Here is a 20,557-nt window from a genome sequence, read left to right as displayed (position 1 = left end):
ATTATACTGTTGTTCAATAAAAGTCAAAGTTTACTTCAAACGTTTGACTTTTTAATACTTATGAGTATTTTAAATTGCAATAAATATCGTCATTTGTTTAATAATAATATATCTTTCGATACACAACAATTCTACTTGATAAAAATGACAGAAAAAAAGCATACATTTGTGTCAGTATATTTAAATAATCAAGTGAAATAATATGTTTCCAGATACTTAAATAATATGTTCCCTCAAAGCAAAATAAGTAGAGAACTTCTAAACTTTTTTTTTTTTAAGAAATCAGCTATTTTTAACACAATTTAGTTTAAAATAAAAATATAATGAAAAAAAAATTAAATTTCAACTTGCTTTCAGTGAAACTGCTCAAGGTGTTTACACCAGCATTAAAGTTTTTGTATAAGTGGAATTTTGTACACTAATACCAAAAGATGTAAATAAGTACTTATACACATAAAAATATTCATAAAAAATAAATGCCTCATAATTTGAAATAAAATTTATAGCTCATTGAAGAAAATTAATTTGTATTTTTTATAAGTACAGTATTTTTATTTTATTTAAATGATTGAAAATTTCTCATGCTCCACAAAGTATAGCATGAGGTTTACATAAGTAAGTAGAAAACAAAAACAAGAAAATTTACAAATTTGCATTCAAAACAAAATTCCGCAAGGAAGCAAAACTTTCGATACTTTTGATCAGTTCTGAAAAAACAGGAGGTCGACAAATAGAATGACGCCTCAAATCAGTCTTTAATTTAATTCGGGCACTCGCATACAGATTGCAATGAAGAAGAATGTGCTCAGCATCTTCATCATCATAAATACAGTATTAAATACAGTATTAAATACAGTATTTCCAGCTGAAATTTTAAAAAAATTACAGTTCAAAATAAACAATAATATTAGTTATCCTTTTTTACATGAGTATTCTTTTATTTAATTTTCATTCCAGTTGATTTTTGCTTATTTATATTATCTTCTAACAGGTAGTTAAAAGAGAGGTTAACGTGAAAACTGTGGGCTACTGCGAGCAACTGGAATTATTCTGTTATTGAACGCTCAAAATTATGAAGTTTTGAAGGTTTTAATGGTAAAAAAGTAAATTCTTTATTTGCTTTTTAATTGCAACTTTCGACAACTTTTAATAATAGGAAAATATTAACTATTATTGTTATTAAATATTTTAATATTCATATTTCCTTTGCCTTTTATTTTTAATTAACGGATAATGAGCTTAAATAAACTCACACATCTCCTCACCGAGAAAAAATTCCGGTAAAACTACTGTGCTGTATGGTAAAGATATTTATGGTAAAAAAAAAACATAATTTTGTTTAAAAAAACAGAAAGAAAAAAAACAAAATGTAAGGTACTTAAATCACTCATCTGGTAATTTTACCGTTCATATGGAAATTCAGATTTGCAAAATATTTCAAAATAATAATTAAAAAAAAAATTCAAAAATATTTTCCACGATAACTTCCCTCGTACCCATAAATTAGCTGCCCCTAACTTTGCACCAATATCAAGTGTAAAAACATTATTAGTGCATTAAACATTAGTAATGAGTAAATTTAGTAACAGCAAATTAGTAAAGAAACACGTTGTTTTTTTCTGCCAATCAATCTAGTGACATAATAACATATGGTGGAACAAGGTGACAGATTTGACTGATACTTTGTTGTAATGTAAACAAGATGTTTTAACACATCTGAAAACCACTCAGCCGATAACTCATCACTTCTTCCAGTTTGGAGACGCCATAAGAAAAAGACAGTTTCATTTATTTATTTTTTTATCGAATGTTATTTTTATTTTTATTTGAATTTATTCTTAACAAGTAATTCCGTATTAAAAAAGGGTTACTAAAAAAAAGCCTTCACTGATAGAAATTTTCGGAGAGTTTTGAACCATAATATGGGTCAGTGCAATTTCAAAAATGTGCTAAGTTGAACCATATTATTGTACCTTTTAAACTTGATTACGCGAATGTTCAGCTTGAAAAAAAAACATGGTTCAATTTAAAAAATCGTTAAAGTTGCAGAAAATATAGAACATATTAAGGATCAAGTCAGCGATATTATCGTTCAACGATGAATCGATTTATCTGTAAGTGCAGATAAAGTTTGCAAACAAACCGTGTAGCTGGAAAAAGTTTGTAAGCATGCTACGTAAAAAGGAATTGCACAAAACATTTGAGTCTTAAAAATACTTAGAAAGTAAAATACTGAATTTTATATTTCTTCCAAATATGTAGAAAGTAAGGTACCGTTGAAAATTTTATGTTTGAAGTATAAGAATACATTTAATATATGAAGAACATAGAGAAAAGCACCAAGTGATAATCCAAAAAAGTTTAAACTTTTAAGTTATATGGACAGCTGTATTTATAGTACTAATTTTTTTCTGCCGGGTCATTAAATAAGATATTTTTCAATGTGTAAATGTGTGTTGTAGACAAATTCCTGATATTGCTACATTTTAAAAAGCTGATGTTCTCAAATTCACGAAAATGTCTCATAGAATCTCTTAAGCTCCTCACATATCATCTTCACATATCATCTCATAAAATTATTTCATATCAATGAAATAATTTTATGAGAAGCAATATGGTGGCTCAAAGGATAGAGAGCTCGCCTTCCAATGAGGTGACCCTGGTTCGAATCCTAGCGACGGCTGGTCGATAAGAATTCAGCACCCAGTTCACACCTACCGCAGTACTGACGTAAAATATCCTCAATGGTAGGCGGATCATGAGCTAGAGTCTCCTTGCCGTGAGGCTATCTATGGGATATTTTCGTGGTTTTCTTCTCCGTTGAAAGCAAACGCTGGTTAGCTCCATTATTAAGTCCTTCACTCAGGCAAATTTCTTTCAATACTTATCTAGGAGTTCCCTTGTTTTCTGAATTGGGTTCAAAATTTCAAGGCTTCAAGATTTCAAGGAGTTGAAAATTGGTAGTCATAAACTCAAAATTAGGTCGGCTGCTCAAAGACGATTATAAAACTACATAAAGCGAAGCAATTAAGAAAAAATTAAAAGAAATGAATTGCGTATATGGTACATTCTTTGAAAATTTCATACTGATGTCACAAAAATTAAAGTTTTTTTATGATTCTTAATGGAAATATAGTTGGCGACTTTTTCCATCCTTTTTTTAAAATTACGTAATTTTGACACCTGGTTTTTAAAATTTCAGAAAGGTACACATCCGAATTGGTTCCTTTTTCAGAGCTTCAATTGTAATTCAACAAGTAAGTCCTTCCATGTCATTCAGTGAAATTTGAACGGCATTATTTAAATAATAAGCTAATCTGATTTTAGGACCCACTATCAAAATGACGAAATAATATTATTGGTCATGATTTGTACTTTTAAAATACTAAGATGAACAAAATCATTCAAGTATGAAATAGTTAATTTTGTAAAATTTTAAAAAAGTAAATGATTTTCAGATTAAATTTAAAAATGTTATAGTGATATTCCGAACGGACATGAAAACTTTTCTAAAAAAATGCAGTAAAAAAGTTTTGTTGTTAAGGCAAAATCTAAACAGTGTCTGTAAGTTTTTAAAATTTTTTAGAAAACCACATTCATCATATTAAGAAATTAGAAATAATTAAAAATTGCAATTAAAAATAATTCTGATAACAAAAAATTATCAAAATCATAAAAATGATAAATTTTCGTTACGCACTATTAGAATTCTTATTCTAAAATTACGGTAAAATGACCAGCAGTCAGCCCATCCTATTAACCTTAAAGTTTACGTTTAGGAACATTCTTTTACCTTTACGGTTTTGATACCATTTACAACTGGCACTGGAAACTATCAGTAAAAACTGTGCGATTTTGTAATTATTTACATCTAGCATGGTTTCAAAGGTTAAAAATATATAAAAAATTTATCTGGACATTGGAGTTAGGTTGTAGTTGAGCTGTGTTTTGTCAAATAAACAATAGAATATGTTCTTAAGTAGTTTTTCTGGTAGTTTCATCTATCGTGAGAGATGGGAAATACTAGAGTTTGTTGTGTTAGGCAGCTCTGTGGTGCTGCCATCTGTGCATGGATGAAAATTTCGTATTTTAAAAGTCCATGGTCACCAATTGGGAAATGCAGGATACTGGAAGCTCATGCATGTGTTGAAGATATGTTGTGGTGTCAACGCTGGGATTCGAACCCCGTTCAGCCGGTCATGAGATTGAAAGATTAGCCCTCTTTGCTATAATATGTACCCAGCTGCTAGAACTATGAGTAGCTTCATTAGGTGGACCTTATTAGATGAAAACAGTCAATAAACGATTTTTCATATAGTTAACAGCTTGAATATCCTCTTTTTAATGATTATTTGACTATTTTAGTTGAATATGATAAAATAAAAATTAAATAAATTGTTATTTAACCAATTTTCCTAGAAATTTTAAACTGTGTACTGTGAACTACGCATAAGATTGCAACTACCATACATGTACTGGATAGAAATATTTTTCAATTTACCTCAATTTAAATAAACGAATCAAGCATTATCATCAGTTTCTAGAAGTTTCGCAAGTAAGCTGCTTAGGCATCTTAAGAAGTTATTGAATTTGCGGCATTAGCCAACTTCTTTAAGTATATAAGATTCATCGAACTCAAAGTCTTACCTCAGTATTTATATATCGGCCGAGATGGTTCTGCCGAATAGCAGCAATAGACGTTGGATTCAAATATGTAGTTCCTGGCTCACACTGGACACAGAACTGACTTAAAAAAGGCAACAGTTGTAGATGATTCGTGGGTTAGAATTCCCTAACCATTGGTTTAAGAGTAGGAAGTTTTTATGATTCCGCTCACTATGAAACAAATGCAAATTAGTTTAATCAAAAAGTACCAAAAAGTGAAGGCAAATTTGCTCCAATGATATCATTACTCCCAAGAGTTTCTTTGTCTTCTACGTTGGGTTCAAAATTACAAGGCTACGGATCTGAACATTGTTAGCCACGAACCCTAAATAGGTCGATTGTTCAACGTTGTTTCAAAAATAAAGTATTTATTTATCTGATCTATTTATATCTAGTGTTTGACAAAGAAGTGAAAAAAATCAATCTTATTCTCCAACAAAATAAAGTTCAATGTGTATAGTCGCTAACCTGGAGTCTAAATAAAACTCGAAAACACAAAACAGCAGTTTCTGAAAAGAAGGTTCTGAGAAGCATTTTTGGTGGTATGAAAGATAATGATCTTTGGGGAAGAAATTTTAACGCAGAAATCGATAGAATTTTTAAAAAGCCCGATATCATCAAGACTATAATTCCAGACTATGAGACCAGTTTATTCGTTTAAGATTAAAAGAATGAACTGGTCTGTTCACATTACCAGAGTAAATAAGAAAAGGTCCAGTAAAGAAAATTTTTACATCAATTCTTAGATCTTCACTAATCGAAAAACAGGAAGGCCAAAATAATGATAGCTCGATTCTGTGAAATCAGATTTTAAAGTAATTGAGATAAAAGACAGGCAGTCCAGGTTAAAAACTTGGTTGTCCTGGAGGAATCTTTAACTAAAGGCCTTAGCCCACCTTGAGCTGTCGTGCCAAATATGATGATAATGATGATGTATATGATGATAATGATGATGTATGTATGTATATCATTTAAATTTTTATTGTTTTAAAACGCTTCCCTGTAAAACTTAGATAATTTGCAAATCAGTTTACTTAAAGTAGCATGCTTGCATAACGAGTTTTAGAGATTTTCATTTTTGAGAGGTGTCGACATAATTTCGTATTCAACACAAAAGAGCACTACAACATTTTGAAGAATGTAATTATTTTTAACGTTGCATTTAAATTTAAAAACTTCAGAAAAATTGCCTTCTATTTTTCTATAAGCTAATTTAAACGATGGAAACAACCGTTAAACATAAAAGAAAACCACTCATTAAAAAACTATTTATTATTGTACAAATTTCCTTTGAGTTAAATTTACATCAGTGAATAAAAAATTCTAAATTCTAATTTAAAATAGATACATTAAAATACATTGACACTGTTAGCATTAATTATTTAAAAAAGAAATGCTTTATTTCTATTTGTCTCATGTAATTTCGATCCATCAGTTTCTCTTGACTAACCTTCAAAAAGAATAAAATAGTCTTCTTAGTTCTCTCAAGTAGAAAGAACGACTCAGAGAATAACATTTCTTCCGCATAGTTTGTTTTGTCTTTTAATTAGCTTTGTGCTTGAAAAGAATGTGAGTGCATAGTTTTGAGATTATATGAAAGAAAACAGATTGAATCTCGTTAATTATTGAAAAATGTAACGAGTTTATACTTATTCGTTTTTTTAAACAATTAGAGAGCAAGCCATTCAATAAAAAAAATATAATTTATTGGTAGTAGTAGAGCGCAATACTGATTAACCACTTAAAGGCGTGGCACGCCCGTCAAGATGCTTTGGTCACAAAGTCGTCAGCAACTAGTTGCACATGTCGGCAGACAATTATCAGAGATATTTACCGGTTCAAATCCCAGCAATGGCTGGTCGATACGAATTCTGCACCCGGCTTGCACCGACCTCAGTGCTGACGTAAAATATCCTCAGTAGTGGACGGATACTGGGTTCGAGTCCTCATGCCGTCAGTCTAACCATAGAGGGTTTTTCGTGGTGGGGGATCCTCTCCATGTAATGCAAATTAGGTTCAGTGACAGCAAATTTAGTGGGCAATGATCCAAAAAAGCGTAGGTTCCCAACCTTTTTTGGATCATTGCCCACTTTGCAAAACAGATGCTTTTCGATTTTCCTTGAATAAAAGCTTTTTTTGAGTTGCTTAACACTTTTAATTATATGAAAATGAAATTTTCATCCTGCTCTAAATAATTAAAATAATTATTCAAAGTATTCATATCAAACTTAATTTGGCAATTTTCCTGAAAGTATTTCATGTTTGAAAGTGTTCGCATAAAATACGTTCAATATATTACCTTGAAATTTAAACTAAATAAAGCAAAGAAAAAAAGAAAGAAACGCAAATAAAGCTCAAATGAAAGTACAGATATGGGCATACTATAGTTTCGATTCTATAAACAAGAACCTTCCTCACAAGTACTACAGAGGAAGGTTCCTCAGCGTCAAACACTGAGGAAGGTAAGAAAACGCTTAAACAAATTAGTATACAAATTGTAAACTATCGTACCACAACGATGAATATAAAGGAAACAATTTGATAAAAAATTCACAAATGATAGTTTGTATTTTAAAAAGCAAGAGAAAAATTGCCTCAGATTTTTAGAGCTTTTGTATATAGAACAGCAAGCAATTTTAGATGAAAATTACATGGCACTATTGAATTGCAATTAATATTTTTATATTCTTTGAACTGCAACATTCATAGCTGTTAAAAATGTAAAAGATATTTCCAAATAAGAAATATATTAATTTCAAAATACTTATTATTTATAATAATTTCTTCTGAAAGTTGCTGCCTCCAGAAATTCCGTGCTCTGGAGGCTGTGGCACATACATCGGGAACCTAGATTACAGTTTCAATCAACTCTTAAACATAGTCATTGCAATAAACTTAAATTCTAACCTTGTGAACCAACACTGTATAAATAATTTTAATTATTAATGAATAACATGGCATCGGAAAAGTATTTTCCAACGTTTTAATAATGAAGCACTCATTCCTTGTGTGAGTTAATCAAAAAAGTTCTAAAGGTCCTTACAACAAACATATTTTAAACGAACTCTTAGAAGCAATTCAAACACAAACTCTCAATAACTCTTATTATATCATGTATAATATCTCAATAACTCTTAATATCTCAAGTTTTAATGAAATGATTAGCCCTTTTAATGTTTTTAGTAGTGAGACTAAAGTGAAAACTAGATTATAAAATTCATTCCTTGGGTCAAAATTTACTCCTTGGGTTAAAACTAAAACAAGAAACAATTTACTTTTTTTAACAGTTTAAGTCTGGTTATAATTGCATTTTTGAAAAGTATTAAGTTTTTACATTTTGTTTTTAGAAAAGTCCATAAGAATATATATCTTGTTTTTCGATACTGCAATCTTGGAGGATCTCATCATAATGTTTTATTCTTTAGGGGAAATTTTGAAAATAGATTAGAAAAAACAATTATCCCTCAAAGTTATTTTATCAAAAATGTATGATTTATTCTAATATATTTAGATTTGACATAACTCAAAATTCTTTCATGAACAACATAAATCGATTTATAATTCGTCGCTGAAAATCATGAATCATAATAGCTTTATTTTGATGATCATTCGACACGCAACATGGGGATTAGTATCCTTTCATTAAATATCTATTAATTGTAGTTATTTGAATGAAACAGTTATTAAGGTACACAAATATCTTCAGAGACAACATTGAAATTTTTTTAATTTGGATTTATGTGTGTATCATATACTAAAACATGATATAAATACAACGAAACAAAATAAATAAATAAGTAAAATGGAGAAAACGCCAAAAAAAAAGACCAAAATTCTACTTTTTTTTTCAAAATCACATAACTTTGCTCAAATTTATAATTTTTTATTATTATTGCTATATAATGCTAACAAAAACTCAAATTTGGGAATAGACAAAGCATTAGACAAAATATGAATATTTATATACTTCACACTTTATATCAAAGCTTGTGAAAAGAAATGCAATTAATTATTTTTATTTCAACTGTAAAAATACAAAATAGTAGTTTAATTAACTGTAGTTAATAGTAGTTTAAATAGTAGTTAATAGTAGTTTAATTATCTGTCCTGAGTTCGTCAATCGTAAAGGAAAAGTGTTATATCATGACAACGCGAGATCACATACATCTTTGGGGCCGGTCAAAAATTATTGGAGCTTGGATGGGATGTGTTGCCGCTACCACCATACTCCTCTGACCTTGCGTCGACAGACTTCCCATTGTTTCGCTCTCCTCAAAACTTCTTGCGAGGAATAACGTTAAATTCAGCTGATGCTTTATCCAGTTTTCGCGAATAAAGTTAGGCTTTTTTTATGTACGAAGAATTACGAAGCTCACCGAACAATGGCAAGAGGTCATAGAATAAAAAGGAATATATATCATTGATTAACCTTTATATAAATATGTGATTTTAAAAAATGTGAAAAAATATGTAATGAATTTTTACTCAACCCAATATAGACATGCGTGGTATATATAAACGGAACTCATATGTTAAGGATAGAACCCACAAAAAAAATAAGTTAAGATGTATGCTCTTTTTATGATTCCTCAATTTACAGAAGAGTGCGATAGTTAGTGTATTTTTATAACTTCTGTCAGCTTTTGGCTGTTGGTGCATTTAACTTAAAAAGGATGCATAAGAAAATATGCTGTATTGAAAACATTAGACTGTTTTAAAAGAATGAGTCAAATATCGGAACAAACAGCCATTGTACCAGATTTTTATTTTATTATTATTTTTTTAAAAATGAAACTGGCCCGCAATTGCATTATATAGTAAAAGCGAAAATCTTCCATTGCTAGCCCGACGAATATTGGACTATAAAGGCATAATCAATATGGATGGCCTGCTGCCTCAAATATATGAATCGCATTTGCCATTGCTAGGATTCGAACCTGGGTGCTATAACCACTGACCCATTTATGTATTTTATGGTCCTATACTCATTCGCACTATATGGAATAAAACTTCAAACTACACATTTATCCCCCCGACAATAAATCTATTCATATTTAAAATAATTTTAATTTCTTAACTGAAAGACAGCATATTTTTCACTCAGAAAATTCTACAAAATATCTAAGTTTACTCTTTAGAAATATGTGTAGAATTTTCTTCGAACAATTTATGAAGCCAGAAGACTTTAATAGTTTTCTGAATTAAAAGCTGAAATCAGTTAATTCGAAATTATTTTTTATAAAGCACATGCTCTCAATCTTATTTATAAATAAAAGCGTAGATACAATTGTTCTAGCTATATTAACTTTAATTAAATGCTTCATTTAACAAATCAATTTCCTTGGGAATGAAAATAGAATATCGAAAATTAAATAATGATTATTTTTATCTGATTGAATAAAAAAGTATTTCATAAGCTATTGAAAATAAATGTTTTTAATACTCGTTCTATTGTTAATATTTAATAGCATATATAAGCATAATTGAAGATAATACAGTCGAATTAAGCTAAAGAAAAAATAGCCATACCCAGTTATTCAAAATAATAAGCCGAGACTCATTGGGAATCGTTCATAGGAATCTCTGGTTGCATTTATTTATTTTAAATTTTCATCTGAGACAAAACAAGTTTCAATAAATTACATCTTGTTATATTGAATTTAAATGTCGACTTCGGACTCTAATTTGACTATATTATAAGGAGTATTATAAATTTTTTTGTCACAATCAATTAAGAGTTTGTGTTTGAAACTTAATAGCTTTTAATAAGATCCCCCCATTTCCAAATCAGTTAATAATCTCGATAATACTGGAATGTATTGTTCGCTCGAAAAAATGTGATCGCGTGGAAAAAGTTTATTATTTCCGATCAAGGGCATAAAGAATGAAGTCCTACAACTGATATGTAAAAATATCTCATAAAGCTACCGAGAAATGTCGAAAACATTTTCACTTTTTTTTCCATAAAAATATATGGTAGATTCGGAAGTGTGGTAAAAGTTCATTGAGATCTACAGAATATCATACAGTTCCGCATTGCAAGCCGACTATTAGAAATTTCGGAGCGTAGTAAACCTTAATATCGTTTAAATTTGGTGAAACCTTAATATGGTGCTTAGTTGACCATTTTACAGTACATTTTTTTTTTTTTTAAACTTCATTACCTGTTACTATTATTCAACTTTAAAGGGAATATGGTTCTGTTTAGTATCTTTGTAATGTAACAGCAAATTTGCATCGTATTTAAAGTTAACGTTGGACCATTATTTCTGAAAGTGTATTTTAATTTTTGAAATGAACTTTAGTCATTTTCCTTTATAATGGAAAACTAGATATAAGTTACTTGTTAATTTCAAACATTTTTCGCGATCAAGGTATTTCGTACTGACCAACTTTAATGTATATTTCTAGAATACCTATCAAAAATCAGTTAAAAGAAGCATATATGATACGGTCTCAAATTAAGCGAGAGAGAAAAAAAAACAGTACACTATTGAAGAGAGATAGGGACTGAAAACTGTTCGATTGCTGTAAGGAAACAGAGAGAAGTTGAAAGGCGACTGTTTGAAACACCTCCAAGTTTCATTAGTAAATTTTGATGCTTTTCATCCCGTTGAAATAATAAGCACATAAAAAAGGCTCAGTTTTTAGATTGACGCTAAAAAACAACAGATAAGTGATGTTTATCTTTCTGATCAGCGATGCGGTCACTGCATTGTAGACAATGCCGTTACAATTGTTTACGCTATCTTAAAGAATTTAATTTTAAATAGCAAAATACAATATTTGAGCTAAATTAGTCGAATGATTTTTGAGTTACGAAATTTTAAATACGTCATTAACATTCTTTAAACTGATGTAAAAATTTTCATACGTTACAATTCAAAGTTTTTTTAAATATTATCAAATAAAATAATAAAAAATAATTTTGTGTATAAATTTTTGGATTCGATCAAAAAGTTCCTGATATGTGGTTGTTATAGTTCATTTTACGTCGCACTAGAGCTGCACAATGGGCTATTGGCGACGGTCTGGGAAACATCCCTGAGGATGATCCGAAGACATGCCATCACAATTTTGATCCTCTGCAGAGGGGATGGCAACCCCGCTTCGGTAGCCCGACGACCTGCATGCGAAGTCGAGCACTTTACGGTAGAACAGTTTAACGAGGACCAATACCGCACACCCTCGATCCCTACGCAAACTAATCTAAGTGGTCACCCACCCGCACATTAACCGCTGCCAGTGATCTGCTGGGAACCGTGACTTAACGATCAATCCATTGCGGGACCTGGATATGTGGGGAAATAAATACCCAATAAGTAATTAACTTTCGACCGCTCTCCTGACTAAACTATTTGCACCATATTTCACAAATTAATAAATGTATCCTTATTACATGATTTGGATCTTTGCCCCACAATATCGGAGATAGGTAGAAATATAGAAGATATAGTCCCTATAGTTTAGAAAGAACTTTTATTTTAACTTAATGCACATTTTTCAATATCGCCAAGAATAATGGTGCAAATTAAAATGTTATCCATTTTTGATAGTACTCAGCCAATTATTCATATGCAAACATTATTATTTTATATATAATGATGAAACAATTTTAAACTTTAATTTCATAATAATGTTTTTAATTTTCTTTAATAATGTCATTTTAAATTATTAATTGAAAATTTTCAGTTAATTACTTTATGAGATATAAAAATTTTAAATTTTATTTCTGAAATATAAAATAAATTTTTTTTTAAATTTTTGATTTTGGTATATCAAATTTCATAGTTTGAGATGACATAAAAATTCAATCACTGCCACTTTTTATTTAAAATTAATAAATTATTATGAAAGTATATTTTTTGCTCAAAAGCTATCTTTGAATGCAAAGATAATTTGAAAAGCGTTAATAATTCTAGAGATACAAAAAAAAAAAAAAAAAAAATTAAACAAATCAATAACAGTGGCTTAAACTTTTGATCAGTTTTCTGACTTAACTATTGGAACTATATTTCTTAAATACAGCAGACATTACAGATTGTCAGAAATTCAAGTTTTTTCTTTAAAAAAAATGAAAAAATTGGGTATGGTATGATATGGTTGCTTATGATGATTTCTTTAAGCAAGAGAGATTTAACTTTTCTACAAAAGAAAATGTAGTAAATTTTAAGCCAGTGTCAAAAAATAAACAGCTAAAGTTGACATATGCAATCTACAAGTTTCTTCCTTGACAACCTAATATAATTGTAATGAATTTTTTTTATCAATATAGAGTAAGACACCCTTTTTTAAAGTCAAAAGTCTTATGGCATTCATTTTCATTTCATAACAGAAAACAATTTTCAGTATACATAGAACTTGAGATTTTTGTTATGATTTGTTTCAAGCATAAATTTTTTGACAAAATTTGATAAACTAGCTATGTTTAATATTCTTATAATTTTTAACCAATAAATTCCATTTTTTTAATATGTACTAATTAATTTCAAATGTAACATAAGATTTTTTGACACATCAATTAAATGTGTTCTAAAGGATGTTATTTGATTAATATAACATCTTAAGATTTGATACTGAACTTGGAAGACCACACTACACCAAATGCATAAACATATTTAAAAGTGGCAGATAATTGCGGACTTATGTCCGTATAGGAGATTTTTTTTTTTTTGTACATCCTTTTTCTTAGCCATTAATTTTAAATAAAATCTACAAACCATAATCAATTTCCGAAAATTAAATATCTACATTTATACCTTTAGCATTAAAGATTGTCTCAAATTCAAGATTTATTTCGATATTTATCTTGTTCAACTGTCAAATTTCTTGTTCTCTTATATTTTATTTTTATGCATGACCCTTCACTTTCAATTATCTTATCACCCATTTCTAATTCTAGGCTTTCTTGTGTTACAAATTGTGTCTATTATTGTTATGGGTATTTGTTTCATTTCTCTTTGGAAACATCTCTAAATTGTGCTAAATGATATATTTATATTTGGATATACCATATCATTGTCTTATTTATCTTTTAATCTTTGATTTTGATTAATTTTAGTTTTCAACCCTTATTCCAAATTTGGTGATACCAATTTATCCAATTTGAAACCTCACACTTTGTGACCATTTGAACCTATTGGGTTATTGTAATCCCACAATAGCATTGTACTACCACTTTTCCTTAATGATCATATACCCCTCAATTTAATGACTATTGATCCTATTTTCGGCCTTTATTTGTTAACTTTGAAATCCATAATTGCCTGTTTTTTTCACTCAATGACTATATCCGAATACAAGTACATATACATATTTTAATCCATTATTTTAATATGTAAATAAATTTATTTACTACCATAGATTATTATTAATTTTTTAAATTGTAACATCAATATTAATTTTCTTAAATGTAACAATTTCCTATTATAGTTCAAGAAATGATTAAAACTTGTATTGTTGTCAGGAAAAGAGATTTCAGAACTCTAAATCTTTTTTCGAAAACAGAATTTTGATTGACAATGGATTCTGGTTGTAATAAAGAAACAATTTAAGTTTGACACCAAACTATCTGACACCGATCTCCGGTCATTAGAGTGCTATAGCTTGTGGGTGAAACTCTCACAGTAAAATGCACAAAACTTTGAAACATGGGAATATACCTAGACTAAAATTATTTGCTAAACTATAGCATTCAATCTTATTTTCTAAAGCAGTTAATTTGTTTACAATGAATTTTTTGTCAACATTTCATACATATTTCTTTCTCTTACATAAATATATGTGATGATTTTAAAAATTTCAGACATTTTAAATAAAATAGTTCATGTTAATTTAAATAAACAAGATACGAGTTAAAATTTTGAGTAAAGAACATAAAAATGCTAATTTTACTCTTGAATTATTTCCTTATAATAAAAAAAACTAATTTGAAACTAGTGAACCAAATTATGAAAAATTAAGATTAGATTGAAATTCCCTTATTTATGAAACTTTTCAAAGTTCTAAAAATTTGACAACAAGTTCAAATAATCAAAACTATTTAAACTGGTTTTTGTCCCTCTTTCCTGGCAAGTCACTTGTCTGATATCAGGCCTCTTAAAATGAATTAGAGAATACTCTATAATTTTATAGAAAAATTGTAAAGTAAATCCATTGTTTAAAATCCAAGTAGAAAATCTGGTTTCATTCAGACAATGCTCATAAATTTTCAACTCAATAATGATTTATGCAACAGAATTTCCTAGTAACATCTATACATGTTTTATGGTATGCATATTTAATCATTTTGCATTTCGCTTTAACATTAAAATAGGTACAATTATCCTATTAACGTTTGTTCAATAAATATTTTCAGACATTTAAAAGTAAAGCATTCCCGCAACAATCCATTGTGAGTCAGGGGGGTCATAGAGATTAAGGCTCTACAATTTTGAGACCAACGGCATGAGTGTGGAAATGTCGTCAGCACTGCGCACAAGCAGCCTTTACTTAACAGACAAACTGGCATCCATTGATGTGAAGCTGGCTGGGCTTCAAGCCGCCACCGGGTATCGAACTCCAGTTTGTCACAATGACAGTTCAGAGCTTTAACCACTAAGCCATCCCTGGACATTTTCAAACATGTAAGTTATTAAAATTGAAATCCACTTGTAATAGAACTGCAAATTTGTTCCCAATTAAGATTAATGCTTATATATGAGTATAAATATATATCATATTTTTCACACCACTTTAAGATTACACACTAAGATGTTTAATAATAAATCGTAAATTTATGTGAAGTTATTAAAGATTACCTCAAAAACAAACTAATAACAATGTAATTTTAATAAAAATTATTATACACAGATTAAAATCTTACAAAGCAGATGATATAAAAGAAACAGTCAACAAATGAGATTTTTTTAAAAAATGAATGAAAGATATACTATCAAGCTCAAACATTGTCTATGATGAAGAAACAGTACATAACAGTATAAAATTAATAAACTGTGGTTTTCAATAAAAAGAGGGGGGAAAAAATAGCATGGTAAATGAAGGCAATGGATGTTAAAATCATGTGAATAAAAAAAAAAAAATTTTTAAAATCTTATGAATGTGAAAGTAAAGCAGATATAAAAATGCAAAGAGATTATTGCCAACAAATTCTATATCATGTGAATAAATTTTGAAATAATTTTTTGTTTGTTTTGTTTTTAAGATTATTGATGAAAAACAGTTTCAAATTCCATAGTTAATGATTCAGTAAAAAAGTGGCATTTTCCAACATAAACAAATGAAGTATCCGGAAACTTATGAAGAAACATTAGATTTCAGTTTCAGGATATTTTCTTTTGCTTCTGCAAGCCTTGTTTTCAATTCATCAATTTCTTGTTTCACTTTTTTCTTAGCTGTTAATACTTTTTGTAAATCTTGAACCTTTTTCCCCTCATAATCAGTATTATGTTGTTGTTCTGGAGTACTTAGTTTAGGGTGACTTAATAATCTGTGCATTTTAACAGTAGGATCACAAAACACAAGCTCATCGTAAAATTCTGAATTTACAGGCACTGTCGTATTTTTGACATTACCATCCTTTTCCCTATCAAAAAGCTTCAGGAAGTGATAAATAGTTACGGGTCTTTCATTGCTGTCTTGAAAGAATATTTTGATCACAACTTCAAATTCTCCCCAACCAGTTTCTGTCACTCCATAGGGTGGAGCATGACAAACTCGGTTTGGATCAGCATAGCTCTCATGCAATTTAAAATGAACACGTTTTACATACACTGACATGTCCTCATGATCATAAGCTTTCAAATAAACATTCCATTGATGAGTATGTCCATCTTCCTGCCGTTTTTCACCCAAATACCAAGCAACGTTGCCGTACACAATAGGTTTTACGACTTGAACACCTTTCAATCGTCCACCGGCTTCTTGTTCAGCATTAAGCTTACTGTTTTGTCCACTAGCTTTTGCAGCTGGAGTTTTTTGATGGACAGTAAGTGGCACAGTTGGTTTACTTTCCATTGTTTTATTCTATAAAGTTAAATTTTACACTATGACTAGAGTTCATACGGTACTTCCAGTATTTGTTTACAATGAAAAATCTCGATAGATTGATTTTGCCTATTTCTGCCCAATCGGAAATCTCGCTCATCAAGGGTATTGAGGAAGTTTGAAGGTTCTTCGTTGTCCTGCTCTGCTTCAATGCTTTATTGATTAAGTTAATTCTTAAGAATAAAAGAATAGCATTTTTTATAATAAAATAACAATATTTTTCTTTCTGATTATTTTTCTTTTTCATTCACTGGTGGGCATGACGTCATGGTCCTTATTTACATTTTTGGAGCCGGAGTGCTAGTTTTGATTTTATGTTTGTAGGAAAACTCAACAGGAGACGTAAAGATTTTCCATATATATTTTTCTAATAATTTGCTGCTATGTTATTACTTTTTAAGTAAAAGCATGAAATATCGTGCGAACTAGTGAAAATATTTCTACATTTTGCACTGCGTCATTTCTTTATTATTATTTATTAAAAATTTTTTAAGTGTATCCTTTTAAATAATATTTATTATCATTTTTATGTTAAACAGGGAATTATAATTTTCTGATGAAAGTAATGATTTTGTTTTTATATGTAAATAATAAGATTTTTTAACATCGAATTCTAGGTATTAGCTATAGAGTGAATACCCATAATGATGGAGTCAAAGTTTGAAATTAAAAAAGAAAAGAAGCAAATCAATGAAGAAAAAGAATTACTTAACGACAAAGCCTTATGCTTAGGTATGATAATCTTTTTTTCATAAGATTTTAAATCGCAGATAAAAGTATTATATACAGATATGCCTCAATCATGGTAACTCTTGGATTTTGATGATTCTAAAAAGAATAGTTAAATGAAATGGAAATGCAATCTTTTTTAATGAAATGGAAATGTTACTCTCTTTAATTACGTATAAAACAAATTAAAGTGAAATTAAGTCATTAAAATATATTGCATTTTATGAAGCTTGCTTTTCATCTTCATTATTTTCCAAAATTATTATGATTGCAACGTCAATTAGCGAGAAAGTAAACATTCTTTAATAAAAATTAAACACGAAGAACCAAAAAATTCAATTTGAATATATTTATTTACAACCATATCTAATTGAGAGAGAATACTTTTTAAACCACTCCTAATGATGCGTATAAAATCGCGTGAATACGAATCTAGATGTTTGATTTTGAAATCGCATGAAAACGAATCGAAATGTTGGATTTTAAATACGACAGAATATGAATTGAGATGTTTGATTTTAAAATCGAGTTAATACGAATCGCGATGTTTGAGTTTAAAATTACGTGAATACGATTCACAATATTAAAATTTAAAGAAGTGTGAATACAAATCCTGACATTGAACATTAAAGGCACGTGAATACGAATGATTCCGTTTGATTTTTAAATCTCGCGAATTCGAATCCTGATATTTAATTTTTTAATCGTGTGAATACAAGTTGCAATGTGTAACTTTTAAGTTTCGTAAATCGTTGTTTGATATCAAAATCGTGTGAATTTGAATCTCAATATTATATTTTAAAACTGCATGAATACAAATTGTGATTTCGGATTTTTAATTTCGTGATTTCGATGTTTGATTTTAAAATTACGTAAATACGAATCGCGATCTTTGATTTTAAAATCGCTTGAAGAATCGTGATATTGAATTTTAATGAAGCGTGAATATGAATCGCGACTTTTGATTTTTGAATCACTCTTATTTGAGTCGGGATATTTGTTTTCCTTAATCCTATGGTCACTCCTGTTAATTTAAAAGAGTATCTGCAAAGTTTAAGAATTTCCATGGTTGTATTTGCTCTCTGTGTGCATGCATATTTCTGTATTATTTAACTCTGTATGTGGGAGATGGATGGGTACTTATTTTATTATTATTCTATTTATTATGCTTATTCTATGAGAGGGATGGGTTGTATGAAACTGTAGGTAAATCAAATCTGGGGGCTTGTTCAAGTGTTTTACAGTAATGTAATCTCTGAATTGAGCTAAAAAAAAAAGACAATTTAATTTTTAAAAAAAAGTATTGCCTATTCATAAACCTATTCATTAAAGTTTAAATTTAATTTTACTCATATGTATGTAAATGCAGAGTTCTTCCTAAGAATAAAAAGAGATGGGTGCTTCGTCTCAGGAAAGGGCACTTTGGGTTGTGAAAGTTAACTCACCACTGTTAAAATTTATCAAAATATGTAATGTTTTGTCATAACTGAATTTGATCCTCAATTTTTAAATTGCCTTCTTATGCTATTTTATGTGTATATTTCACAAAATAATTTTCACTCATTATCAAAATAACAAAAAGTTTGGAAGCTTTTGAAAAATAATCAAAGTCAAGCTAAAAGACATTCTCTGTGTTTGAATTCTCTTCAAAAAATTATGCTAAAAAAGGACTAATCGCTTAAAGCATTTTATTTATATTTTAAGCTGAAAATTATGATAAAATACACATTTAAAGGTGCATTTTTAGATAAAAGGTATTTGTTCAAAAAAATAATGACAACTTAAATTATTAATACTCCCTCCCCCAAATAAAAGATGTGAATATCCCTGGGGCCATATTATGCAAATTTTAACTATGCAACTAGACAACATAAGAAAAATCTTACTGAAATGAAGGAAACAAGTTAAAATTAAAATTATATAACTGTCAACCACAAAATAAATCAGAAGTGGACTTTTCATTAAAATTAATGGTTACGAAAATAATATTTTCCTGAAAAAATCGAATAAAAAGGTTGCATTTTTAAGAAATGGCGGCTTATTTTTACAAAAAGGGCAAAGAGGGTGCATTTACAGAGATTAAAGGGCAAGTGGCGCGGGCAGAGCTGGATTATACATTTCGTAGGCCCTAGGCACAGAGCCGGATTATACCTTTCGTAGGCCCTAGGCATAGCCGTTTTTGGGCCCTCCCCTCCTTCCCCCACTCCTCCCCTCTTTTCAAGATATATGCTGAAATTTTCTTGCATATTTTTCGTTTTAGACTTTTATTAATATGGATTTTAATTTACGAATTTGTTTATCGTACTTTATCTGCAATACCGACAAGTGTAATGCATAAAGTAAGAGAAAATAGAAAGGTACTCCTAACTTTAAAGAGAAAAAAAAAATGGTAGAAATATAACATTTGAAAGAATAAAAAATTTACAAGTTTAGACAAGAAAAACAAGTTTAAAAAATACAAAATTCTCATATTTATAATTTAAAAATAATTACAATTCCTAAATTAACTTATATAAACAAAACCAATGATTAAATAACGCAATATATTTCATACCTAATTAAACGGGGGGGGGGGGGGGCAATAAAATAAAAGGAAAACTTATTAATCTAAATCAAAACACTTGAAAATTATCGAACCGAAACGATAGTTAAAAAAGGCACTAGCATAAATATTAAAACCCGGAACAAGGCAAGATCAATGGAATTTAAAAAAAAAAAAACTAATGATAAAATTTAGGAATAAAAAGAATTTATTGAGTGCGAAATTTATCGTGAAAAGAAAAAAAAATCAAACGCAGTCGAATCAGAAAAACAAAACTGTTTTTCTGATTCCACTACGTTTGATTTTTTTAAAAAATTTTTTTCTCCCAAGTTTTTCGTAGGCCCCTGAATTTCGTAGGCCCTAGGCACGTGCCTAGTGTGCCTATAGGTTAATCCGGCCATGGGCGCGGGCTGCCCTTTTAAAAACGCTTAAGGAGAACACTGGTAAATACAAGTAGAAATTCTTATAGTAATTGTTTTGTTTTATGACTAGCATTGAAGAGCCGAGCCAATTTGGACTTCATTATTCAACTATCTTATAATTTTTAATCTCCATCCAGAAGACAAGGAAACTCCT

At 29.3% G+C, this 20,557-nt stretch overlaps 2 protein-coding genes across 5 annotated transcripts in view; one reads left to right on the top strand and one right to left on the bottom strand.

The window, feature by feature from the left end:
* Nucleotides 1-15,477: 15,477 nt before the first annotated feature.
* Nucleotides 15,478-16,792, bottom strand: LOC107445932 (YEATS domain-containing protein 4). The gene has a single exon (XM_043050339.3). The coding sequence runs from the start codon at nucleotides 16,678-16,680 to the stop codon at nucleotides 15,961-15,963; it is 720 nt and encodes a 239-aa protein (XP_042906273.1). The 5' UTR covers nucleotides 16,681-16,792; the 3' UTR covers nucleotides 15,478-15,960.
* Nucleotides 16,793-16,816: 24 nt separating this feature from the next.
* Nucleotides 16,817-20,557, top strand: part of LOC107445930 (DNA-directed RNA polymerase I subunit RPA49) — a 48,315-nt gene continuing 44,574 nt past the window's right edge. For 2 of the 4 annotated variants that reach the window (XR_015430432.1, XM_071187952.2), the window contains exons 1-2: nucleotides 16,930-17,052; nucleotides 17,328-17,442. Coding sequence is in view for 3 of the 4 variants with exons in the window: in XM_071187952.2 (XP_071044053.2) it covers nucleotides 17,355-17,442 (88 nt within the window). In the remaining variant the exon portion in view is untranslated. Of the gene's footprint in view, nucleotides 17,059-17,327; nucleotides 17,443-20,557 lie in introns of all 4 variants that reach the window. The other 2 variants (XM_071187949.2, XM_087155008.1) reach the window with 2 other exon arrangements.

This window comes from Parasteatoda tepidariorum, chromosome 11 (genome assembly GCF_982258835.1).
Source record: "Parasteatoda tepidariorum strain Cologne lab strain chromosome 11, Ptep-v5.0, whole genome shotgun sequence".
NCBI lineage: Eukaryota > Metazoa > Arthropoda > Arachnida > Araneae > Theridiidae > Parasteatoda > Parasteatoda tepidariorum.
Note: the sequence above shows the minus strand (reverse complement) of the source record. Positions and strands in the feature narration are given on the sequence as shown.